The 20,901-nt window shown below is 42.9% G+C and overlaps 1 protein-coding gene across 1 annotated transcript in view; it reads left to right on the forward strand.

Annotated features, from left to right (window-relative positions):
- Positions 1–20,413, forward strand: part of LOC139578293 (plexin-B2-like) — a 204,162-nt gene extending 183,749 nt beyond the window's left edge. The window contains exons 23-37 of the mRNA XM_071405698.1: positions 3,419–3,519; positions 3,754–3,983; positions 4,292–4,473; positions 8,749–8,815; positions 9,279–9,425; positions 10,262–10,418; positions 10,648–10,748; positions 11,247–11,331; positions 11,471–11,616; positions 12,077–12,237; positions 13,610–13,757; positions 14,066–14,130; positions 14,270–14,345; positions 15,620–15,694; positions 16,212–20,413. Of these exons, the coding sequence (XP_071261799.1) occupies positions 3,419–3,519; positions 3,754–3,983; positions 4,292–4,473; positions 8,749–8,815; positions 9,279–9,425; positions 10,262–10,418; positions 10,648–10,748; positions 11,247–11,331; positions 11,471–11,616; positions 12,077–12,237; positions 13,610–13,757; positions 14,066–14,130; positions 14,270–14,345; positions 15,620–15,694; positions 16,212–16,316 (1,846 nt within the window). The 3' untranslated portion in view covers positions 16,317–20,413. The remainder of the gene's footprint in view (positions 1–3,418; positions 3,520–3,753; positions 3,984–4,291; positions 4,474–8,748; positions 8,816–9,278; positions 9,426–10,261; positions 10,419–10,647; positions 10,749–11,246; positions 11,332–11,470; positions 11,617–12,076; positions 12,238–13,609; positions 13,758–14,065; positions 14,131–14,269; positions 14,346–15,619; positions 15,695–16,211) is intronic.
- Positions 20,414–20,901: the final 488 nt, after the last annotated feature.

Here is a 20,901-nt window from a genome sequence, read left to right on the forward strand (position 1 = left end):
GACAGTTACACCATGCCACCTTAAGGCTAGATAACCAGAATACAGGACAGTTACACCATACCACCTTTAGGCTAGATAACCAGAATACAGGACAGTTACACCATACCACCTTAAGGCTAGATAACCAGAATACAGGACAGTTACACCATGCCACCTTTAGGCTAGATAACCAGAATACAGGACAGTTACACCATACCACCTTTAGGCTAGATAACCAGAATACTGGACAGTTACACCATACCACCTTTAGGCTAGATAACCAGAATACAGGACAGTTACACCATACCACCTTTAGGCTAGATAACCAGAATACTGGACAGTTACACCATACCACCTTTAGGCTAGATAACCAGAATACTGGACAGTTACACCATGCCACCTTTAGGCTAGATAACCAGAATACAGGACAGTTACACCATACCACCTTTAGGCTAGATAACCAGAATACTGGACAGTTACACCATACCACCTTTAGGCTAGATAACCAGAATACTGGACAGTTACACCATGCCACCTTTAGGCTAGATAACCAGAATACAGGACAGTTACACCATACCACCTTTAGGCTAGATAACCAGAATACAGGACAGTTACACCATACCACCTTTAGGCTAGATAACCAGAATACAGGACAGTTACACCATATAGTACCACCTTTAGGCTAGATAACCAGAATACAGGACAGTTACACCATATAGTACCACCTATAGGCTAGATAACCAGAATACAGGACAGTTACACCATGCCACCTTAAGGCTAGATAACCAGAATACAGGACAGTTACACCATATAGTACCACCTTTAGGCTAGATAACCAGAATACAGGACAGTTACACCATATAGTACCACCTTTAGGCTAGATAACCAGAATACAGGACAGTTACACCATATAGTACCACCTTTAGGCTAGATAACCAGAATACAGGACAGTTACACCATGCCACCTTAAGGCTAGATAACCAGAATACAGGACAGTTACACCATATAGTACCACCTTTAAGCTAGATAACCAGAATACAGGACAGTTACACCATATAGTACCACCTTAAGGCTACATAACCAGAATACAGGACAGTTACACCATACCACCTTTAGGCTAGATAACCAGAATAGTGGACAGTTACACCATGCCACCGCAAGGCTAGATAACCAGAATACAGGACAGTTACACCATACCACCTTTAGGCTAGATAACCAGAATACTGGACAGTTACCACCTTAAGGCTAGATAACCAGAATACAGGACAATTACACCATACCACCTTTAGGCTAGATAACCAGAATACTGGACAGTTACACCATGCCACCTTAAGGATAGATGACCAGAATAGTGGACAGTTACACCATGCCACCTTAAGGCTAGATAACCAGAATACAGGACAGTTACACCATACCACCTTTAGGCTAGATAACCAGAATACAGGACAGTTACACCATACCGCCTTTCTCCATGACCAACATACAGGACAGTTACACCATATAGTACCACCTTTAGGCTATATAACCAGAATACAGGACAGTTACACCATATAGTACCACCTTTAGGCTAGATAACCAGAATACAGGACAGTTACACCATACCGCCTTTCTCCATGACCAACATACAGGACAGTTACACCATATAGTACCACCTTTAGGCTATATAACCAGAATACAGGACAGTTACACCATATAGTACCACCTTTAGGCTAGATAACCAGAATACAGGACAGTTACACCATGCCACCTTTAGGCTAGATAACCAGAATACAGGACAGTTACACCATATAGTACCACCTTTAGGCTAGATAACCAGAATACTGGACAGTTACACCATGCCACCTTAAGGCTAGATAACCAGAATACAGGACAGTTACACCATACCACCTTTAGGCTAGATAACCAGAATACAGGACAGTTACACCATACCACCTTAAGGCTAGATAACCAGAATACAGGACAGTTACACCATGCCACCTTTAGACTAGATAACCAGAATACAGGACAGTTACACCATACCACCTTTAGGCTAGATAACCAGAATACTGGACAGTTACACCATACCACCTTTAGGCTAGATAACCAGAATACAGGACAGTTACACCATACCACCTTTAGGCTAGATAACCAGAATACTGGACAGTTACACCATACCACCTTTAGGCTAGATAACCAGAATACTGGACAGTTACACACTGCCACCTTTAGGCTAGATAACCAGAATACAGGACAGTTACACCATACCACCTTTAGGCTAGATAACCAGAATACTGCACAGTTACACCATACCACCTTTAGGCTAGATAACCAGAATACTGGACAGTTACACCATACCACCTTTAGGCTAGATAACCAGAATACTGCACAGTTACACCATACCACCTTAAGGCTAGATAACCAGAATACTGCACAGTTACACCATACCACCTTTAGGCTAGATAACCAGAATACAGAACAGTTACACCATATAGTACCACCTTTAGGCTAGATAACCAGAATACTGGACAGTTACACCATATTGTACCACCTTTAGGCTAGATAACCAGAATACTGGACAGTTACACCATATAGTACCACCTTTAGGCTAGATAACCAGAATACAGGACAGTTACACCATACCACCTTTAGGCTAGATAACCAGAATACAGGACAGTTACACCATATAGTACCACCTTTAGGCTAGATAACCAGAATACTGGACAGTTACACCATATAGTACCACCTTTAGGCTAGATAACCAGAATACTGGACAGTTACACCATACCACCTTAAGGCTAGATAACCAGAATACAGGACAGTTACACCATGCTACCTTTAGGCTAGATAACCAGAATACAGGACAGTTACACCATACTAACTTTAGGCTAGATAACCAGAATACTGGACAGTTACACCATAGCACCTTTAGGCTAGATAACCAGAATACAGGACAGTTACACCATACTACCTTTAGGCTAGATAACCAGAATACTGGACAGTTACACCATACTACCTTTAGGCTACATAACCAGAATACTGGACAGTTACACCATACCACCTTTAGGCTAGATAACCAGAATACTGGACAGTTACACCATACTACCTTTAGGCTACATAACCAGAATACTGGACAGTTACACCATACCACCTTTAGGCTAGATAACCAGAATACAGGACAGTTACACCATATAGTACCACCTTTAGGCTAGATAACCAACATACAGGACAGTTACACCATACCACCTTTCTCCATTACCAACATACAGGACAGTACACCATACCACCTTTCTCCATGGATGTGGGGGTGAAAACTTCATTTGGTGTCAAGGGATCCAAGCCAGCCGAATGGTGCGCAATACACAAAAATGTACAATGTTACATGAGTTAGTGTTCATGTTGGTGTCGGTTTTTGTCTCTGTTCATTGCTCTGCCCATGTTAATGATTGTGTTGTGTGCACAGGAGGAAGAGCCAGCAGGCTGAAAGAGAGTATGAGAAGGTGAAACACCAGCTGGAGAATTTGGAGGAGAGTGTACGAGATCGCTGCAAGAAAGAGTTCACAGGTACTACATTATAACCACAGCTGTCCAGCAGAACTGTCTAAGGCCACCAAGGGGCTTCATTACACTTCATTAAACCTCATATTACGTACTTCATCTACACATCCATACATCTATGTATCTTCATCAAGACGTGATTTAAAGTAACGAATATGATAGTTTATGTTTGTGTCGCTTAAAAGTATCAGGATGAGAACATGTGCAAGGTTCTCAGACGTTTCTCCTTTGCCTTCACAGACCTGATGATAGAGATGGAGGACCATACCAACGAACTGAGCGAGGGGCGAATCCCCTTCCTGGACTATAAGACCTACACGGACCGCGTCTTCTTCCTGCCCTCCAAGGACGGGGCCAACGATGTGATGATCACGGGCAAGCTGGACATCCCTGAGGCACGGAAGGCCATCGTGGGCCAGGCCCTCAACCAGTTCTCTAACCTGCTCAACTCCAAGACCTTCCTCATCAATGTAAAGCCCCTTCAGACCACTTAACTGTCTTTGTAATGGTGCATCTATGGCTGGCTCTTTTGTCTCCTTTCCTTCATCTAAAACCGAGAAAAGGTGAAAGCTGTGTTGGTTACCTGTTGGATATGTTTGATGCTTGTACCAGTCCAATTCCTTCATATTAGGGCAGAAGAAGTAAAGGAGACATGGAGAGATGGCTATTTCAGATTATTGCAATCTCCCTTCCATTGTTTACAGTTAAAGATTTATCCCCATTTATGTTAACTAGATTACCATTAACTGCATATTCTGTTAAACTCCACTGTGTGTAGTTCATCAAGACCTTGGAAGGACGTCCAGACTTCAACGCCCGGGCCAAGGTGTACTTTGCATCCCTGCTGACGGTGGCTCTGCATGGGAAGCTGGAGTACTACACGGACATCATGAGGACCCTGCTGCTGGAACTCATGGGGAACTATGTCGACAGCAAGAACCCCAAACTCATGCTGCGCAGGTCGGGACCACCAACCGCTGTCACTTACAGTAGCTACCATTCCTCAAAGTAGTTCTGGTAGTTCTACCTATCTTAGATTTAGTTCTGCTAGCTCTACCTATCTTAGATTTAGTTCTGGTAGCTCTACCTATCTTAGATTTAGTTCTGCTAGCTCTAACTATCTTAGATTTAGTTCTGGAAATTCTACCTATCTTAGATTTAGTTCTGGTAGCTCTACCTATCTTAGATCAAGATAGGTATACAACAGGTGTAGACTTTACCATGAAATGCTTACTTACAAGCCCTTAACCAACAAGGCAGTTTTAAGAAAAATAGAGTTAAGAAAATATTTACTAAATTAACGAAAGTTTAAAAAAAGCAACAAAATAAAATAACAATAACAAGGCTATATACAGGTTGTGGGGTGGTACAGGTTGTGAGGTGGTACAGGTTAATTGAGGTAATATGTACACGACCGGTCAAAAGTTTTAGAACACCTACTCATTCAAGGGTTTTTCTTTATTTTCTGCATTGTAGAATAATAGTGAAGACATCAAAACTATGAAATAACACATGGAATCATGTAGTAACCAAAAAAGTGTTAAGCAAACCAAAATATATTTTATATTTGAGATTCTTCAAATAGCCAACATTTGCCTTGATGACAGCTTTGCACACTCTTGGCATTCTCCCAGCTTCACCAGCTTCATGAGGAATGCTTTTCCAACAGTCTTGAAGGAGTTCCCAGATATGCTGAGCACTTGTTGGCTGCTTTTCCTTCACTCTGTGGTCCGACTCATCCAAAACCATCTCAATTTGGTTGAGGTCAGGGGATTGTGAAGGCCATGCAGCACTTCATCACTCTCCTTCTTGGTCAAATAGCCCTTACACAGCCTGGAGGTGTGTTGGGTCATTGTTCTGTTGAAAAACAAATGATAGTCCCACTAAGCCCAAACCAGATGAGATGGCGTATCGCTGCAGTATGCTGTGGTAGCCATGCTGGTTAGGTGTGGCTTGAATTCGAAATAAATCACAGACATTGTCACAAGCAAAGCACCCCCACACCATCACACCTCCTCCTCCATGCTTTACGGTGGGAAATACACATGCAGAGATCATCTGTTCACCCACACCGCGTCTCACAAAGACACAGCGGTTGGAACCAAAAATCTCCAATTTGGATTCCAGACCAAAGGACAAATTTCCACTGCCATTGCTTGTGTTTCTTGGCCCAAGCAAGTCTCTTCTTCTTATTGGTGTCCTTTAGGTTTTTTGCAGCAATTCGACCATGAAGGCCTGATTCATACAGTCTCCTCTGAACAGTTGATGTTGAGATGTGTCTGTTACTTGAACTCTGTGAAGCATTTATTTGGGCTGCAATTTCTGAGGCTGGGAACGCTAATGAACTTATCCTCTGCAGCAGAGGTAACTCTGGGTCTTCCTTTCCTGTGGTCGGTCCTCTTGAGAGCCAGTTTCATCATAGCGCTTCATGGTTTTGCACTAGAAGAAACTTTCAAAGTTCTTGAAATATTCCGGATTGACTGACCTTCATGTCTTAAAGTAATGATGGACTGCCATTTCTCTTTGCTTATTTGAGCTGTTCTTGCAATAATATGGACTTTTACCAAATAGGGCTATCTTCTGTATACGCTCCCTACCTTGTCACAACACAACTGATTGGCTCAAACGCATTAAGAAGGAAAGAAATTCTACAAATTAACTTTTAACAAGTCACACCTGTTAAATGAAATGCATTCCAGGTGACTACCTCATGAAGCTGGTTGAGAGAATACCAAGAGTGTGCAAAGCTGTTATCAAGGCAAAGCGTGGCTACTTGAAGAATCTCAAATATAAAATATATTTAGATTTGTTTAACACATTTTTGGTTACTACATGATTCCATATGTATTATTTCATAGTTTTGATAGCTTCACTATTATTCTACAATAAACAGCGAGTAGCAGCAGTGTAAGAAAAAAAGGGGGGAGGTCAATGTAAATAGTCCGGGTAGACATTTGATTAATTGTTCAGCAGTCTTATGGCTTGGGGGTAGAAGCTGTTAAGGAGCCTTTTGGACCTAGACTTCGCGCTCCGGTACCACTTGCCATGCGGTAGCAGAGAGAACAGTATGACTTGGATAACTGGAGTCTTTCACAATTTTTTGGGCCGTACGTACTGTGCCGTACGCAGTACCCTCTGTATCACTTTACGGTCAGATGCCGAGCAGTTACCATTCCAGGCAATGATGCAATTAGTCGGGATGCTCTCGATGGTGCAGCTGTTGAACTTTTTGAGGATCTGAGGACCCATGCCAAACCTTTTTAGTCTCCTGAGGGGGAATATGGTGTTAGAGTAGTGCTTGGCCACACAGTCGTGGGTGAACAGGGAGTACAGAAGGAGGCACCCCTGAGGCATGCATCCCTGAGGGGCCCCTGTGTTGAGGATCAGCGTGGCAGATGTGTTGTTGCCTACCCTTATCACCTGGGGGCGGCCCGTCAGGAAGTCCAGGATCTTGTTGCAGAGGGAGGTGTTTAGTCCCAAGGTCCTTAGCTTAGTGATGAGCTGAGCTGTAGTCAATGAACAGCATTCTCACATAAGTGTTCCTTTTGTCCAGGTGGGAAAGGGTAGTGTGGAGTGCATTTGAGATTGCGTCATCTATGGATCTGTTGGGATGGTATGCAAATTGGAGTGGGTGTAGGGTTTCCGGGATGATGGTGTTGATGTGAGCCATGACCAGCCTTTCAAAGCACTTCATGGCTACCGACGTGGGTGCTACGGGGCAGTAGTCATTTAGACAGGTTTCCTTGGCGTTCTTGGGCATATGGACTATGGTGGTCTGCTTGAAACATGTAGGTATTACAGACTCGGTCAGGGAGAGGTTGAACATGTCAGTGAAGACGCTTGCCAGTTGGTCCGCGTTTGCTCTGAGTACACGCCCTGGTAATCCATCTGGGCCCACGGCCTTGTGAATGTTGACCTGTTTAAAGATCTTGCTCACATTGGCTACGGAGAGCGTGATCACACAGTTGTCCAGAACAGCTGGTGCTCTCATGCATGCTTCGGAGTTGCTTGCCTCGAAGCGAGCATAAAAGGCATTTAGCCCGTCTGGTAGGCTCGCGTCACTAGGCAGCTCGTGGCTGCGTTTCCCTTTGTAGACCATAATAGTTTGCAAGCCCTGCCACATCCGACGAGCATCGGAGCCGGTGTAGTAGGATTCAATCTTAGTCCTATGTTGACGCTTTGGCTGTTTGATGGTTCGTCTGAGGGCATAACGGATTTTCTTATAAGCGTCCAGATTAGTGTCCTGCTCCTTGAAAGTGGCAGCTCTAGCCTTTAGCTCGGTGCAGATTGTGGCTGTAATCCATTACTCTAACTAACCTGTGTCTTCTCAATGTCTCCCACTCTTAAAGTGACTCTGGTATTTTAGGCTATCTCCAGTCCACAGTAGAGACAGGTTCCCGAACAGAGCTCAGTTGTTTATTCCCACTGAGTGGTTGTGTAATGTGAACTGTCAACTGTGCTCAGCAGTGTTCGACTGGCTGTTCTACAGTAAAATGTGTGTAATTATTCCCTATAGAGGAGCTCATTATGTGGATTAGTCCATTATCCTAACATCCAGATACACATGACTGTTAGTTGGATGTGCTAATGCCTAACAATGGGCCCTGTGAATGGAGAGGAGTTCTACAGTAGTTCATGCTAAAAAATGTATTAGTATTGTGAGATGTGTCAGTCACTCCGGTGTTTTGTATTCTGTAGGGTCAGAGACAGTATGTTGAGATGTGTCAGTCACTCCTGTGTTTTGTCTTCTGTAGGTCAGAGACAGCATGTTGAGATGTGTCAGTCACTCCTGTGTTTTGTCTTCTGGAGGTCAGAGACAGTATGTTGAGATGTGTCAGTCACTCCTGTGTTTTGTCTTCTGGAGGTCAGAGACAGTATGTTGAGATGTGTCAGTCACTCCTTTGTTTTGAACTGTAGGTCAGAGACAGTATGTTGAGATGTGTCAGTCACTCCTGTGTTTTGAACTGTAGTTCAGAGACGGTATGTTGATGTGTCAGTCACTCCTGTATTTTGTCTTCTGTAGGTCAGTCTGTTGAGATGTGTCAGTCACTCCTGTGTTTTGTCTTCTGTAGGTCAGAGACAGTATGTTGATGTGTCAGTCACTCCTGTGTTTTGTCTTCTGTAGGTCAGAGACAGTATGTTGAGATGTGTCAGTCACTCCTGTGTTTTGTCTTCTGTAGGTCAGAGACAGTATGTTGAGATGTGTCAGTCACTCCTGTGTTTTGTCTTCTGTAGGTCAGAGACAGTGGTGGAGAGGATGCTGTGTAACTGGATGTCCATCTGTCTTTACCAGTTCCTCAAGGTGATGTTATGACACTCTTTGATTCTGTATGTTTTTGATATGTCACGTACATTGTTAAAGCGTATTTGAAAGGACGTTTGGCACATTTATGTGTGCCATTACAGAAAGATCACGATGTCACGTGAAATCATGTGAAAACGGGATTTTGGAACACTTTACATGATCACGTTTTTACGTGTAGTTTCATGTTATCACATGTTGCTTTACATGTTGTCACGTTATCATGTTAACTTCACATAAGATCACGTGATCCCATGGAAACATGTGTTTTTGGAACACTTCATGTTATCTTTCTGTAACGGTGTGTATGTGCATGCATGTGTTCAAGGAGCCTACCTGAGTTAAGAGAAGCAATATTCTGTTGACATTTCATAGCCTTTATATTTGAACTACAGCATGGCCAAGGTCAAAGTAGAGTGCCAGAGGGTTCTGATTGTACTGTGTCTCTGTGTGTGGTCGTCAGGACTCAGCAGGGGAACCCCTGTACAAGCTGTTCAGGGCCATCAAGCATCAGACAGAGAAGGGTCCAGTAGATGCCAGAGTGAAGAAGGCCAAGTACACCCTGAACGACACGGGCCTGCTTGGAGACGACGTGGAGTACTGCGTCCTGGTGAGTTACACCAACCCGTTACCACGGTTACTCCAGCACGCAAGCTCGCTGGCATCTCACCTCGCTGACAGCTGCTGCTATTGCGTTATTGAGTTCTTCTGAGTCTGTTCAGACAGACTTTACACTGACTGCCCTGATCTCAATTATATGTGTTGCTTCCATGAACCATTTTTATCTTTTTATGCTATGCCTTCACTAGCAATTCAATACCTTTCTGTCATTTTATAATGTTCCTACCTACACTGACGCAAAGTTCTGACTCACTGTATACGTATAGTCTACCTTAGTCAGAAGTGTTCAACTGTATCTTTTTGCTAATGCCAGATAATAAAATCTCAGCTATTTTCTTTTAAGTCTCTCTAGAATGTCAGCATAATGACCACTCAAAACCCACCCACAAGGCCTTAAACTAGTCCCCCAAAAATGTTCATAGGGAGGGAGGGAGAAGTATGTAAACCCTGTGGTAATTCATTTTCCAAGGACAATATCAAATGATACACATTTACAGTTGCAATAGCTCACGTCCTGTGGTTATGTTAAAGAAGAATGAAAAAACAAAATTACACAGTCTTCAATTACAGATAAATCCTTTGTATAATGTGTTGTCTCCCTATCTAGTGGTCAGTTGTTTGGATTCAGTCTGAATTGATTGATCTGTGTCACCTGGTCAGAGTGAGGGGAGTGAGTCCCCTGCCGGTGGCTGCTCGATAGTCAGCTCAGGACGAGGTGACAGCGCTTGTCAGGTGTCAAAGAGTACCACTTGCCTACAGTAGTTGCCGCTGTAACGCTGCCTCAGCGGGCTGACCTCACAGTGTTGGCTCTGTTCCTCCTCTCAGACTCTGCAGGTGCTGGTGCACGGGGAGGGGCCAGACGTGACGCCCGTCAAGGTGTTGAACTGCGACACGGTGTCCCAGGTGAAGGAGAAGATCATCGAGGCGGTGTACAGGAACCTGCCCTACTCACAGAGACCCAAAGTGGACAGCGTCAGTCTGGGTGAGAGGAGAACACACTCACTCACACTCAAACACACACACACACACACACACACATCGTCAGTATTCCAAACCATGTGTTGCAAAGATACTGCATTTGAATACATTAACATCAGCAAGCCTTAAACAATTGGCACCATCTACTAGTAAATTAAGTGGTAGTGGATGTGAATTTGAATGTGAGTCATGTTGGCTGGTGGTCTGAGCTACTGTTCTTGCCTATGCCACAGAGTGGCGTCCTGGTTCCACAGGGCAGATCCTGTCAGACCTGGACCTGACGTCCCAGAAGGAGGGCAGGTGGAGGCGCATCAACACGCTGGCCCACTACAATGTGAGTGATGTTCCTCCACAGACTGATCTATTAGATGTCACAGAGAGAAGCCCTAATGCTGCTCTTTACTAATTTAATGTAATTTTTGGGTCAATGTTTTTTATTGAGTATTTTAAAGATTATACACACAAACAGGTAGAGGGCTGATCCCCTACCGCATCAACCCCACCCCAACCCCCCTGCTCCAACAGAGCCCCACCCCAACCCCCCTGCTCCAACAGAGCCCCACACCAACCCCCCTGCTCCAACAGAGCCCCACCCAACCCCCCTGCTCCAACAGAGCCCTACCCCAACCCCCCTGCTCCAACAGAGCCCCACCCCAAAACCCCACTTTAATTTACGGGATCAATAATGAAAGAGCGCCACAGACAATGCCGAATAAAGGCCCCAAGAAATGTGTCTATGGCACTGTCTAATCAATGGCATGGATTCTGAATTAGGTCCTGAGACCCGTTGCCAATCAGATGACCTGTGTGTGTATGTTTGTGTGGGTTTCAGGTGCGAGACAATGCTACTCTAGTCCTGTCCATGGTTCTTCACACTCAACAGAACTATTACCAGAACCAGGATAACCAAGAGGAGAGTAAGTCTTCACCATGGAAATGATAATAAGACATTATGCGTATGACAAGTCTCACAGTGCATTATAACCTATACCTGCAGGCTTTAAAGAAATGTGTTACTGAAAAGTACTTGTATAATTTGTCTCCTCTCTCCACTAGGAAACGCCCTGTTGGAGGATGACAAGGTGTTCCATCTGGTTCGGCCTGATGAGCTGGATGAGATGAAGTCCAAGAGGGGCATGAAGGACAAGTCCATGACCAAAGCCATCACTGAGATCTATCTCACACGACTGCTCTCTGTCAAGGTGGGCCTGCCACATTTTACTATAGTTAGGGCTCAGACACACTAACAGCGTTTGCTGGACGAGAGTACTTAGCACATTTGAACAAAGTGCCGCCCGTAATTTGGCAACCAATTTGCCTAAATGTTGGCACTCAGACGTCTACAGCTGTTGGTCCCTGAAACACAGCACGCTGAACGATCGGCAGACAAACGCTAGATCCACATTCGCTGCGATGTGTGCGAGCCTTTACATTTCATTCAGTAAAGAAATTCATCTTTGAGATTCATTCCGTAAGAAAATCTATTTGAGGATGGCTATGTGCTAATATGTGATAGATTCAGTCTTCATAGTGTGTTATTGACTGGGTCGCAGGTCTGAGGTACTTGGCGTCTCTCTACCTCTCTACCTCTCTACCTCTCTACCTCTCTACCTCTCTGCCCTGCCTCACACTGTGTTTCTGTTGGTGCGTCTGTTATTCCAGGGAACCCTGCAACAGTTTGTGGATGACTTCTTCCGCAGCGTGTTGTGTTCCGGGTCGGTGGTGCCACCCGCCATCAAGTACTTCTTTGACTTCCTGGACGAGCAGGCCCTCAAACATGACAACGTGGATGAGGAGACCGTACACATCTGGAAGACCAACAGGTACATACACACACACACACACACAATCACACAACCACACACACTTCTACATATGCAAGCACACACACACACGCAAGTATGTACACACACACACACACAAACCCACTTCCTGAGATGACACTAAGAAACACACTGACTAAGTAATCAGTATACGGAATGCAAATATAAAAGTACTTCTATCTCCTCTGTATTCTCAATCTGAGTGCTCCCTTGGCATTTAAGTACATAAATTAACTTCAAGTTGGTTAAAGCTCAAGTATTCAACACAGCGTGTTGCATATAGATGTCAGTGATTGACGTGGCGATGTGAGAATGAGAGGAAGGGGGATGAGCTATTTCATTATGCTATACCACAGTCAGTCGGCATGGGCTTGTTTTGTTTATCAAACCAACCGAGGCCTCTTGGATTAAATATGAATGTGTGTATCAACCATAACAACAAACAAACATGGTAATTACATCCCCAGCTAATTTAATTGTACTATTATATCACATTGATGTTGTTGTTTTTTTTGCCGTTGTTTTCTCAATCTCCCGGGAGGTGTTGCAAGCCAATATGAATGAATATGTTAGTCTGTCTCAATCGGCCCAGCTTTTAAACTAATCAGAGAAGTACTCTGAACCTATTTTAGACTTGTTTGATATTCAGGACCAACCTTTTATTGGAGGATTTGTATGGACTTATTAGTTTACTTATGTTTTAAGGCTACCGAGTTTTCAAAAGTGGAAAGTTTTGCCATTAGTTTGGCATGCCCGATGCATGTGTTCCACTGAATGGTGAAAATATGAAAGTCAACCGTCAGGAGTTGTCAACCTGACATGTACCACTAATAGAAGTACTACTAGTGCTGTACATGTACCACTAATAGAAGTACTACTAGTGCTGTACATGTACCACTAATAGAAGTACTACAAGTGCTGTACATGTACCACTAATAGAAGTACTACTAGTGCTGTACATGTACCACTAATAGAAGTACTACTAGTGCTGTACATGTACCACTAATAGAAGTACTACTAGTGCTGTACATGTACCACTAATAGAAGTACTACTAGTGCTGTACATGTACCACTAATAGAAGTACTACTAGTGCTGTACATGTACCACTAATAGAAGGACTACTAGTGCTGTACATGTACCACTAATAGAAGTACTACTAGTGCTGTACATGTACCACTAATAGAAGTACTACTAGTGCTGTACATGTACCACTAATAGAAGTACTACTAGTGCTGTACATGTACCACTAATAGTACCTTGGTGATACTAAACATGACATTCAATCATAAATGAATGAATTATTTGGTGTGACATATGTGTTGACACTGTAGTAGATAGATAGCTGATAGTAATTATTCTCTCCTCCACCAGCTTGCCTCTGAGGTTCTGGGTGAACATCCTGAAGAACCCTCACTTCACCTTCGACGTCCACGTGACAGAGGTGGTGGACGCCTCGCTGTCCGTCATCGCTCAGACCTTCATGGACGCCTGCACCAAGACAGAGCACAAACTCAGCCGAGTGAGTCCAGGAGGAGGAGGAGGAGGAAGAGGAGGGGGAAAGAGGAGGAGAGGGAGGAGGAGGGAGAAGGAAGAGAGAGGGAGGAGGAGGGAGCAGAAGGAAGAGGAAAGGGAGGAGGAAAGGAGGAGGAGATAGGGAGGAGGAAGAGAAAGGGAGGAAGAGGGAGCCGTAGGAGGAGGAGAGGGAGGGGGAGGAGGCAGGTGATTAGGAGGTCAAAATCTATTGATAGTTGTTTACCTCTGTGAGGTAACAGATAAGAGAAGAGTATTATGATTATCATTTTGTTTATTCTCTCCTATCTCTACCAGGACTCTCCAAGTAACAAACTACTCTATGCAAAGGAGATCTCCACCTACAAGAAGATGGTCGATGAGTACGTATCGTCAGAAGTTCCCAATGACCTGATCAATTTATTTTGATTCTTGCCTACAATGCTGGTACATTGTCGGCAGAGGCCTGTCAATATGTAATGTATAGTGATTATGATCTTATCTCTGTCTGTCTGTGTTTAGTTACTACAAGGGCATCAGACAGATGGTATCAGTCAGCGACCAGGACATGAACACTCATCTGGCAGAGGTGTCTCGGGTAAGGAAAACCTTTCTCTCTGCCCTTGATCTATGGTGGCATCCCAACTGGTACCCTATTCCCTATGTAGTACACTAAGTAGTGTACCTTGTAGAGCAGTGGTTCCCAACCTTTTTCCGTTACCGTACCACCAACTGAATTTGACTCTGCCCGGAGTATCCCTGAAGTACCCCTCATGTGCATTTTAACAGTAGGTCTGTGGTCTCATGAGTCTTCCAAAGTCCAAGTACCTCTGGTTGGAACCAATGATGCAGGGAATAGAGTTCCATTTGGGACACAGATATACAGCTCTGGAAAATATTAAGAGACCAATGCAAAATTATCAGTTTCTCTGGTTTTACTATTTATAGGTATGTGTTTGGGAAAAATTTACATTTTTGTTTTATTCTATAAACTACTGACAACATTTCTTCCAAATTCCAAATAAAAAATATTGTCATTTAGAGCATTTATTTGCAGAAAATGACAACTGGTGAAAATAACAAAAAATATGCAGTGTTGTCAGGCCTCGAATAATGCAACAAAAAATTAACAACACAATACTAATGTTTTAACTTAGGAAGAGTTCAGAAATCAATATTTGGTGGAATAACCCTGATTTTCAATCACAGCTTTCATGCGTCTTGGCATGTTCTCCACCAGTCTTTCACATTGATGTGAAAGACTAGTGGAGACTGGCGCAAAAATTCAAGCAGCTCGGCTTTGTTTGCTGGCTTGTGACCGTCCATCTTCCTGTTGATCACATTCCAGAGGTTTTCAATGGGGTTCAGGTCTGGAGATTGGGCTGGCCATGACAGGGTCTTGATCTGGTGGTCCTCCATCCACACCTTGATTGACCTGGCTGTGTCACATGGAGCATTGTCCTGCTATACATTAGTATAGTATTTAAAATGAATATAAACTTATTATCTTTGCATTATTCGAGGCCTGACAACACTGCATCAGTTTTGTTATTTTCACCAGTTGTCATTTTCTGCAAATAAATGTTCTAAATGACAACATTTTTATTTGGAATTTGGGAGAAATGTTGTCAGTAATTTGTAGATTTGCACAAAAATGTTAATTTCCCCCAAACACATACCTATAAATAGTAAAACCAGAGAAACTGATAATTTTGCAGTGGTCTCTTAATCTATTTTAGTGGTGCACCATTTGAAATGTTAGTGAAGGTAACATTTTATAAAGTTAGTCATAGACTTGGTTCGTTCTGCTCTAAGATTGTGTGACTCAAGCCTGTCTGTGAGAATCTCTGAATCCTATGTTGTGTCCTCCAGACTCATACAGACAAACTCAACACACAAGTGGCTCTGCATCAGCTCTACCAGTACGCCAGCAAATACTACGACGGGGTAAGAGGCCATTCACTTTACATTCCAGGCAGAAGTGCTCCCACAGCACTGCTGGGTCATATTTTCTAATCGTTAGCGCAATTACAAGGACTTTTAATTGAAAGTAGTTCTGTGGTAGTTTACTTGAAATGGCAAATTGCTCAGGGAATTGATTTTTTTAAGCTTCCTCCCTTAGTACTTGAAGCCATGCAATGGCTGTTTTTCTTAGAGTGGTCATTCCAACAGTGGTCCAGTATGCCCTGACTGGTGATTTAATGACAGTGCTCTCTCTCTCTCTCTCTCTCTCTCTCTCTCTCTCTCTCTCTCTCTCTCTCTCTCTCTCTCTCTCTCTCTCTCTCTCTCTCTCTCTCTCTCTCTCTCTCTCTCTCTCGCTCTCTCTCTCTCTTTCTCTCTCTGTCTCCCCCTCTCTCTACCTCTCTGTCCCTCTACCTCTCTGTCCCTCTCTGTCTCTTCTCACCCTATCTCAATATTTCTCTGTCTCTCCCTCCCCCCTCCCTCTCTCCCCATCTCTCTACAGATCATCCAGTCCCTAGATGAGGACCCGGCAGCCCAGAGTAAACAGCTCACCCTGCGGCTTCAGCGGATAGCAGCCGCCCTTGAGAACAAAGTGACAGACCTCTAACCCACTGGAGGAGCCACTGAGACGGAGAGGGAGGGATGGAGGGAGATGGTACCGTGCCACCAGTGTCTACAGGGGCTTATTTATCCTGGCGGAGGAGAAAGAAACAGAGAAAGGGGTCCCGCAAGGCCTTGATGTTGACACCTTCAACCCAGCAGGCCCAGAATGTGGGACAGATCAGAGTCTGCAGAGTGGAACAGAATACGACCAATGAAGCAAAGACAGATCAGAGTCTGCAGAGTGGAACAGAATAGGACCAATGAAGCAAAGACAGAGAGATGATGATGGGTTACACATGTCATCATACTGTAGGAACGCCTTAACTTAAGTCCACTTGCCAAACTGAAATAATTGGTCGTTAACACTCACTCTGGCTGTTCCCACAATGCAACAGGGGCCAGCCCCGGGAAATAAGCCCCTGTGTTGAACACTGCTTGGCACAAAGAGATAATCAGATGTTCAATTTCATCCTGTCTAGAAAAGTTGTAAGAACTGTATGATATATTTTTTATTGTGCAGTCTTTATAAGGAAAGCTTTATAAGGAGAAATTATCTTTTAAAATGGACTGCCTTGTGGTGTGTATTGTGTTTCTATAGCCAGTGTGTGGATGTGGGTTTGGGTTTGGGTGTGGATGTGTGTGCGTGTGCACGGAATGCCTACTGTCAGGCCAGAGGGTGGATGCCATATCTGTTATTTTAATCTCCACTAGTCACTGACACACAGGAGCCCGTTCTCCCACTGAGCTCCTCTACACAGACCAAACGTTCAGGCTAACTATACACAGCCTCTTCTTGGAAATGACAGGCCGACTTGTGACAGGTCGACTTGTGACAGGCCGACTTGTGACAGGTCGACTTGTGATTTTCCAAATTATCGGTTTTAATTGTATTTTTATTTTGATTCATAGCTCGATGGCAGGGTTTGGTTGCCAATATGCCCTCACACTCAAACATCCATAACACAGCTATTTCCCCTTGTTGGAGTACATTCTCACACATTCCACTGGAACCTCAGTTAGTTTTGACCTCCAGTTTATAATGTTTTATTTTTTTTAAGCTAAATATCTCCCAAATCATGTAATATATTTTGAATAGCATTAAATTACATTTTAAGTGAGGTGAATTACATTTTACTCTGTAGCCAGTCAAGCATACATCTTGCAATAACATAACATTTTTTATGGGTTTTACTTTATAGAATATAGAATTTGTTGTTTACCATTTCATCTACAGTAGTGAAACAGCAATACTTTAGTACTTGAGTGAAAATATACTGAGGAAATATAAATAATATGACAGCAGATATATTATAGTAGCTAACTTACTAAGTAATATGACCATGATGTTACAAGTTGTTCATAGTGTTTTGAGTTTCCTTATTCTATGCCAAATTACTATTAATATCCCATTTTGTAAGCTTCTACTAAATGGAAATCGTACACTTTTAAATTAATAATGATTTTTACAACATGCGCCATCGTTGGTATAATGTGTCACAAGTCAGGTTAATTTATTTACAGTGCCAGTAAAAAGTTTGGACACACCTACTCATTCCAGGGTTTTTCTTTATTTTTACTATTTTATACATTGTAGAATAATAGTGAAGACATCAAAACTAAGAAATAACATATATGGAATCATGTAGTAACCACAAAAGTGTTAAACATTTAAACAAACAGGTGTGCCTTGTTAAAAGTTAATTTGTGGAATTTCTCTCCTTCTTTGAGTCAATCAGTTGTGTTGTGACATGGTAGGGGTGAAATACAGAAGATAGACCTATTTGGTAAAATACCAAGTCCATATTATGGCAAGAACAGCTCAAATAAGCGAAGAGAAATGACAGTCCATCATTACTTTAAGACATGAAGGTCAGTCAATCCGGAACATTTCAAGAACTTTGAAAGTTTCTTCTAGTGCAATCGCAAAAACCATCAAGCGCTATGATGAAACTGGCTCTCATGAGGACTGCCAAAGGAAAGGAAGACCCAGAGTTACCTCTGCTGCAGAGGATACGTTCATTAGAGTTACCAGCCTCAGAAATTGCAGCCCAAATAAATGCTTCACAGAGTCCAAGTAATAGACACATCTCAACATCAATTGTTCAGAGGAGACTGCATGAATCAGGCCTTCGTGGTCTAATTGCTGCAAAGAAACCACTACTAAAGGACACCAATAAGAAGAAGAGACTTGCTTGGCCCAAGAAACACGAGCAATGGATATTAGACCGGTGGGAATCTGTCCTTTGGTCTGATGAGTCTAAATTTTAGATTTTTGGTTCCAACTGCGGTGTTTTTGTGAGACACAGAGTAGGTGAACGGATGATCTCCGCATGTGTAGTTCCCACCGTGAAGCATGGAGGAGGAGGTGTGATGGTGTGGGAGTGCTTTGTTGGTGACACTGTCAGTGATTTATTTAGAATTTAAGGCACACTTAACCAGCATGGCTACCACAGCATTCTGCAGTGAGACTGTTGGAAAAGCATTCCGGGTGAAGCTGGTTGAGAAAATGCCAAGAGTGTGCAAAGCTGTCAAGGGAAAGGGTGGCTACTTTGAAGAATCTCAAATATAAAATATATTTTGATTTGTTTAACACTTTTTTGGTTAATATGTGATTCCATATGTGTTATTTCATAGTTTTGATGTCTTCACTATTATTCTACAATGTAGAAAATAGTAAAAATAAAGGAAAACCCTTGCATGAGTGGATGTGTTCATACTTTTGACTGGTACTGTACATAATAATGAATTGCAATACACATTGATATGGCATTCTATAGCCCCAGGTTGAGTTGCTGCCTGGTCTGATTTTATCATTGTTTTATTGGATAATTTTTGCCAATTCAAACTTGTTACCCTGCACCTTGTTCAGGGGTGGTTTTAATTTTCCTCTTACACCATTGACGACAGATTTTTTTTATTTACAAGCTCTCTGAATTTGACCGTCAGTCAGTGTGTGGTCAAGTGTCAGATTAGATGTTTGCATTCCCGATCCCAGAATGTTAATGATATTCCTGCCTTTGGTAGAGTGAGGTTTGTACGAAGCAGCTAGCGGGCAACCTGGCCAAGCTGCACTTGGCACTGCCCACTCAGCACAGAACGGTGTGTCACTTTGCATAATGGTATCAGCGGAGGATGTTTTTGATCTTAATTGCATGCAGACTGCAGAGTGCAGACTGCATCCTCCTCTAACGCTGTTGTTGTTTACCATAGCAGATTCCACGTCTGCTAGAGTGATGAAAAAGCTTAGTGCAAGCCTTTCTTTTACTAACATGTGCCTTATATGACAGTGATATCATTTTTATTGTTCTATTGGTGAGTATAACGAAACGATTATAGTTATAGAAGACACAGCAATGTATTTGCGAGTGTGATATGTATATGCTGTCAAATGCTAGAACTCTGCGGCAGCCATTGCGTGTCAACAGGCTAAACACATTTCAGAATAATTTCTATGGTTGCAGATTTAATGTGTGCATTTATTTTGGGTGTCTGTGTTGTATGCTTATAGTAGGACTATGGTGGCTATGACAACAGCCCAAATAAACAAATGTAAAGCAGTGGCCAACCTGAGACGGTTTTCCCCTAAAATGTCTGGCATTCCTAAATTAGTCTTGAGACAAAGTGACAAATGTAGAGTATTAAGTATAGCGCAATTTGTTCCAATGGTGTGTTTTGCCCCGTGATTCAGTGTATGAAAAAGGACTGTATCTATACTCGACAATTAGCTTTCTTACTGCCGTGCAGTTATTTTTATTTCCTGTTTCCTATAACATATACATACCTTTGTAAAATAAAACATGTTGAAATACTGTATTCTAACTGTATAACCCTATGCATTGAGTCCTGGTTTGTTGTGCTGTCGTCGAGATCTTTCCTTTACTTGTGAATGTCCCGTGACATAAGAAAAATGGGATAGTAAATTAGTGCGGGACCATAATGAAACGCAACATTTTTCTCATTCAAGGCAGCTCAGAAGACATCGATCCAGTACCTGATCTGTTTGTAATGGGTTACTCACTTCTCAGAGGCTTGTGTGGATGAAGCAATTACATACAGATTGCATCATGCACGCCTCCATTAATAAACTGACACTTCAGTGTCTTTGTTGTCTTGGCTTTCTTTATTACCCTTCATGACCTTTATGTGGATGGACATGTTCCACAACCTATTGATCACATGTTATCCTCTACTTGCATCCACACCCAAACCATAGACATACTGATGCAATTGTGTCAAATTGAGGGGGAGATGTGGGGTGATGATATCCCCCTTGTTAACAAAAAATAGTCACTTTATTTGGATCTTCCATCTGTAGATGCTCTAAAGATGGTCATACCATCAACAGACTATCTGTTGGTAAGCAACTACTTGCTAAGGTCAGGGTTAGGTTTAGGATAAAGGTTAAGGTAAGGGTTAAGTTTAGGGTTAGGATAAGGGTTAAGGTTAGGGCTAGTCAGTGGAGGCTGCTGATGGGAGGACGGCTCATAATAATGGCTGGAACGGAGTGAATGGAATGGCATCAAACACATTGAAAATATGTGTTTGATGTATTTGATACCATTCCACTGATTCTGCTCAGGTCGTTACCA

The sequence above is a fragment of the Salvelinus alpinus genome, chromosome 6 (genome assembly GCF_045679555.1).
Source record: "Salvelinus alpinus chromosome 6, SLU_Salpinus.1, whole genome shotgun sequence".
In the NCBI taxonomy this organism is placed as follows: domain Eukaryota; kingdom Metazoa; phylum Chordata; class Actinopteri; order Salmoniformes; family Salmonidae; genus Salvelinus; species Salvelinus alpinus.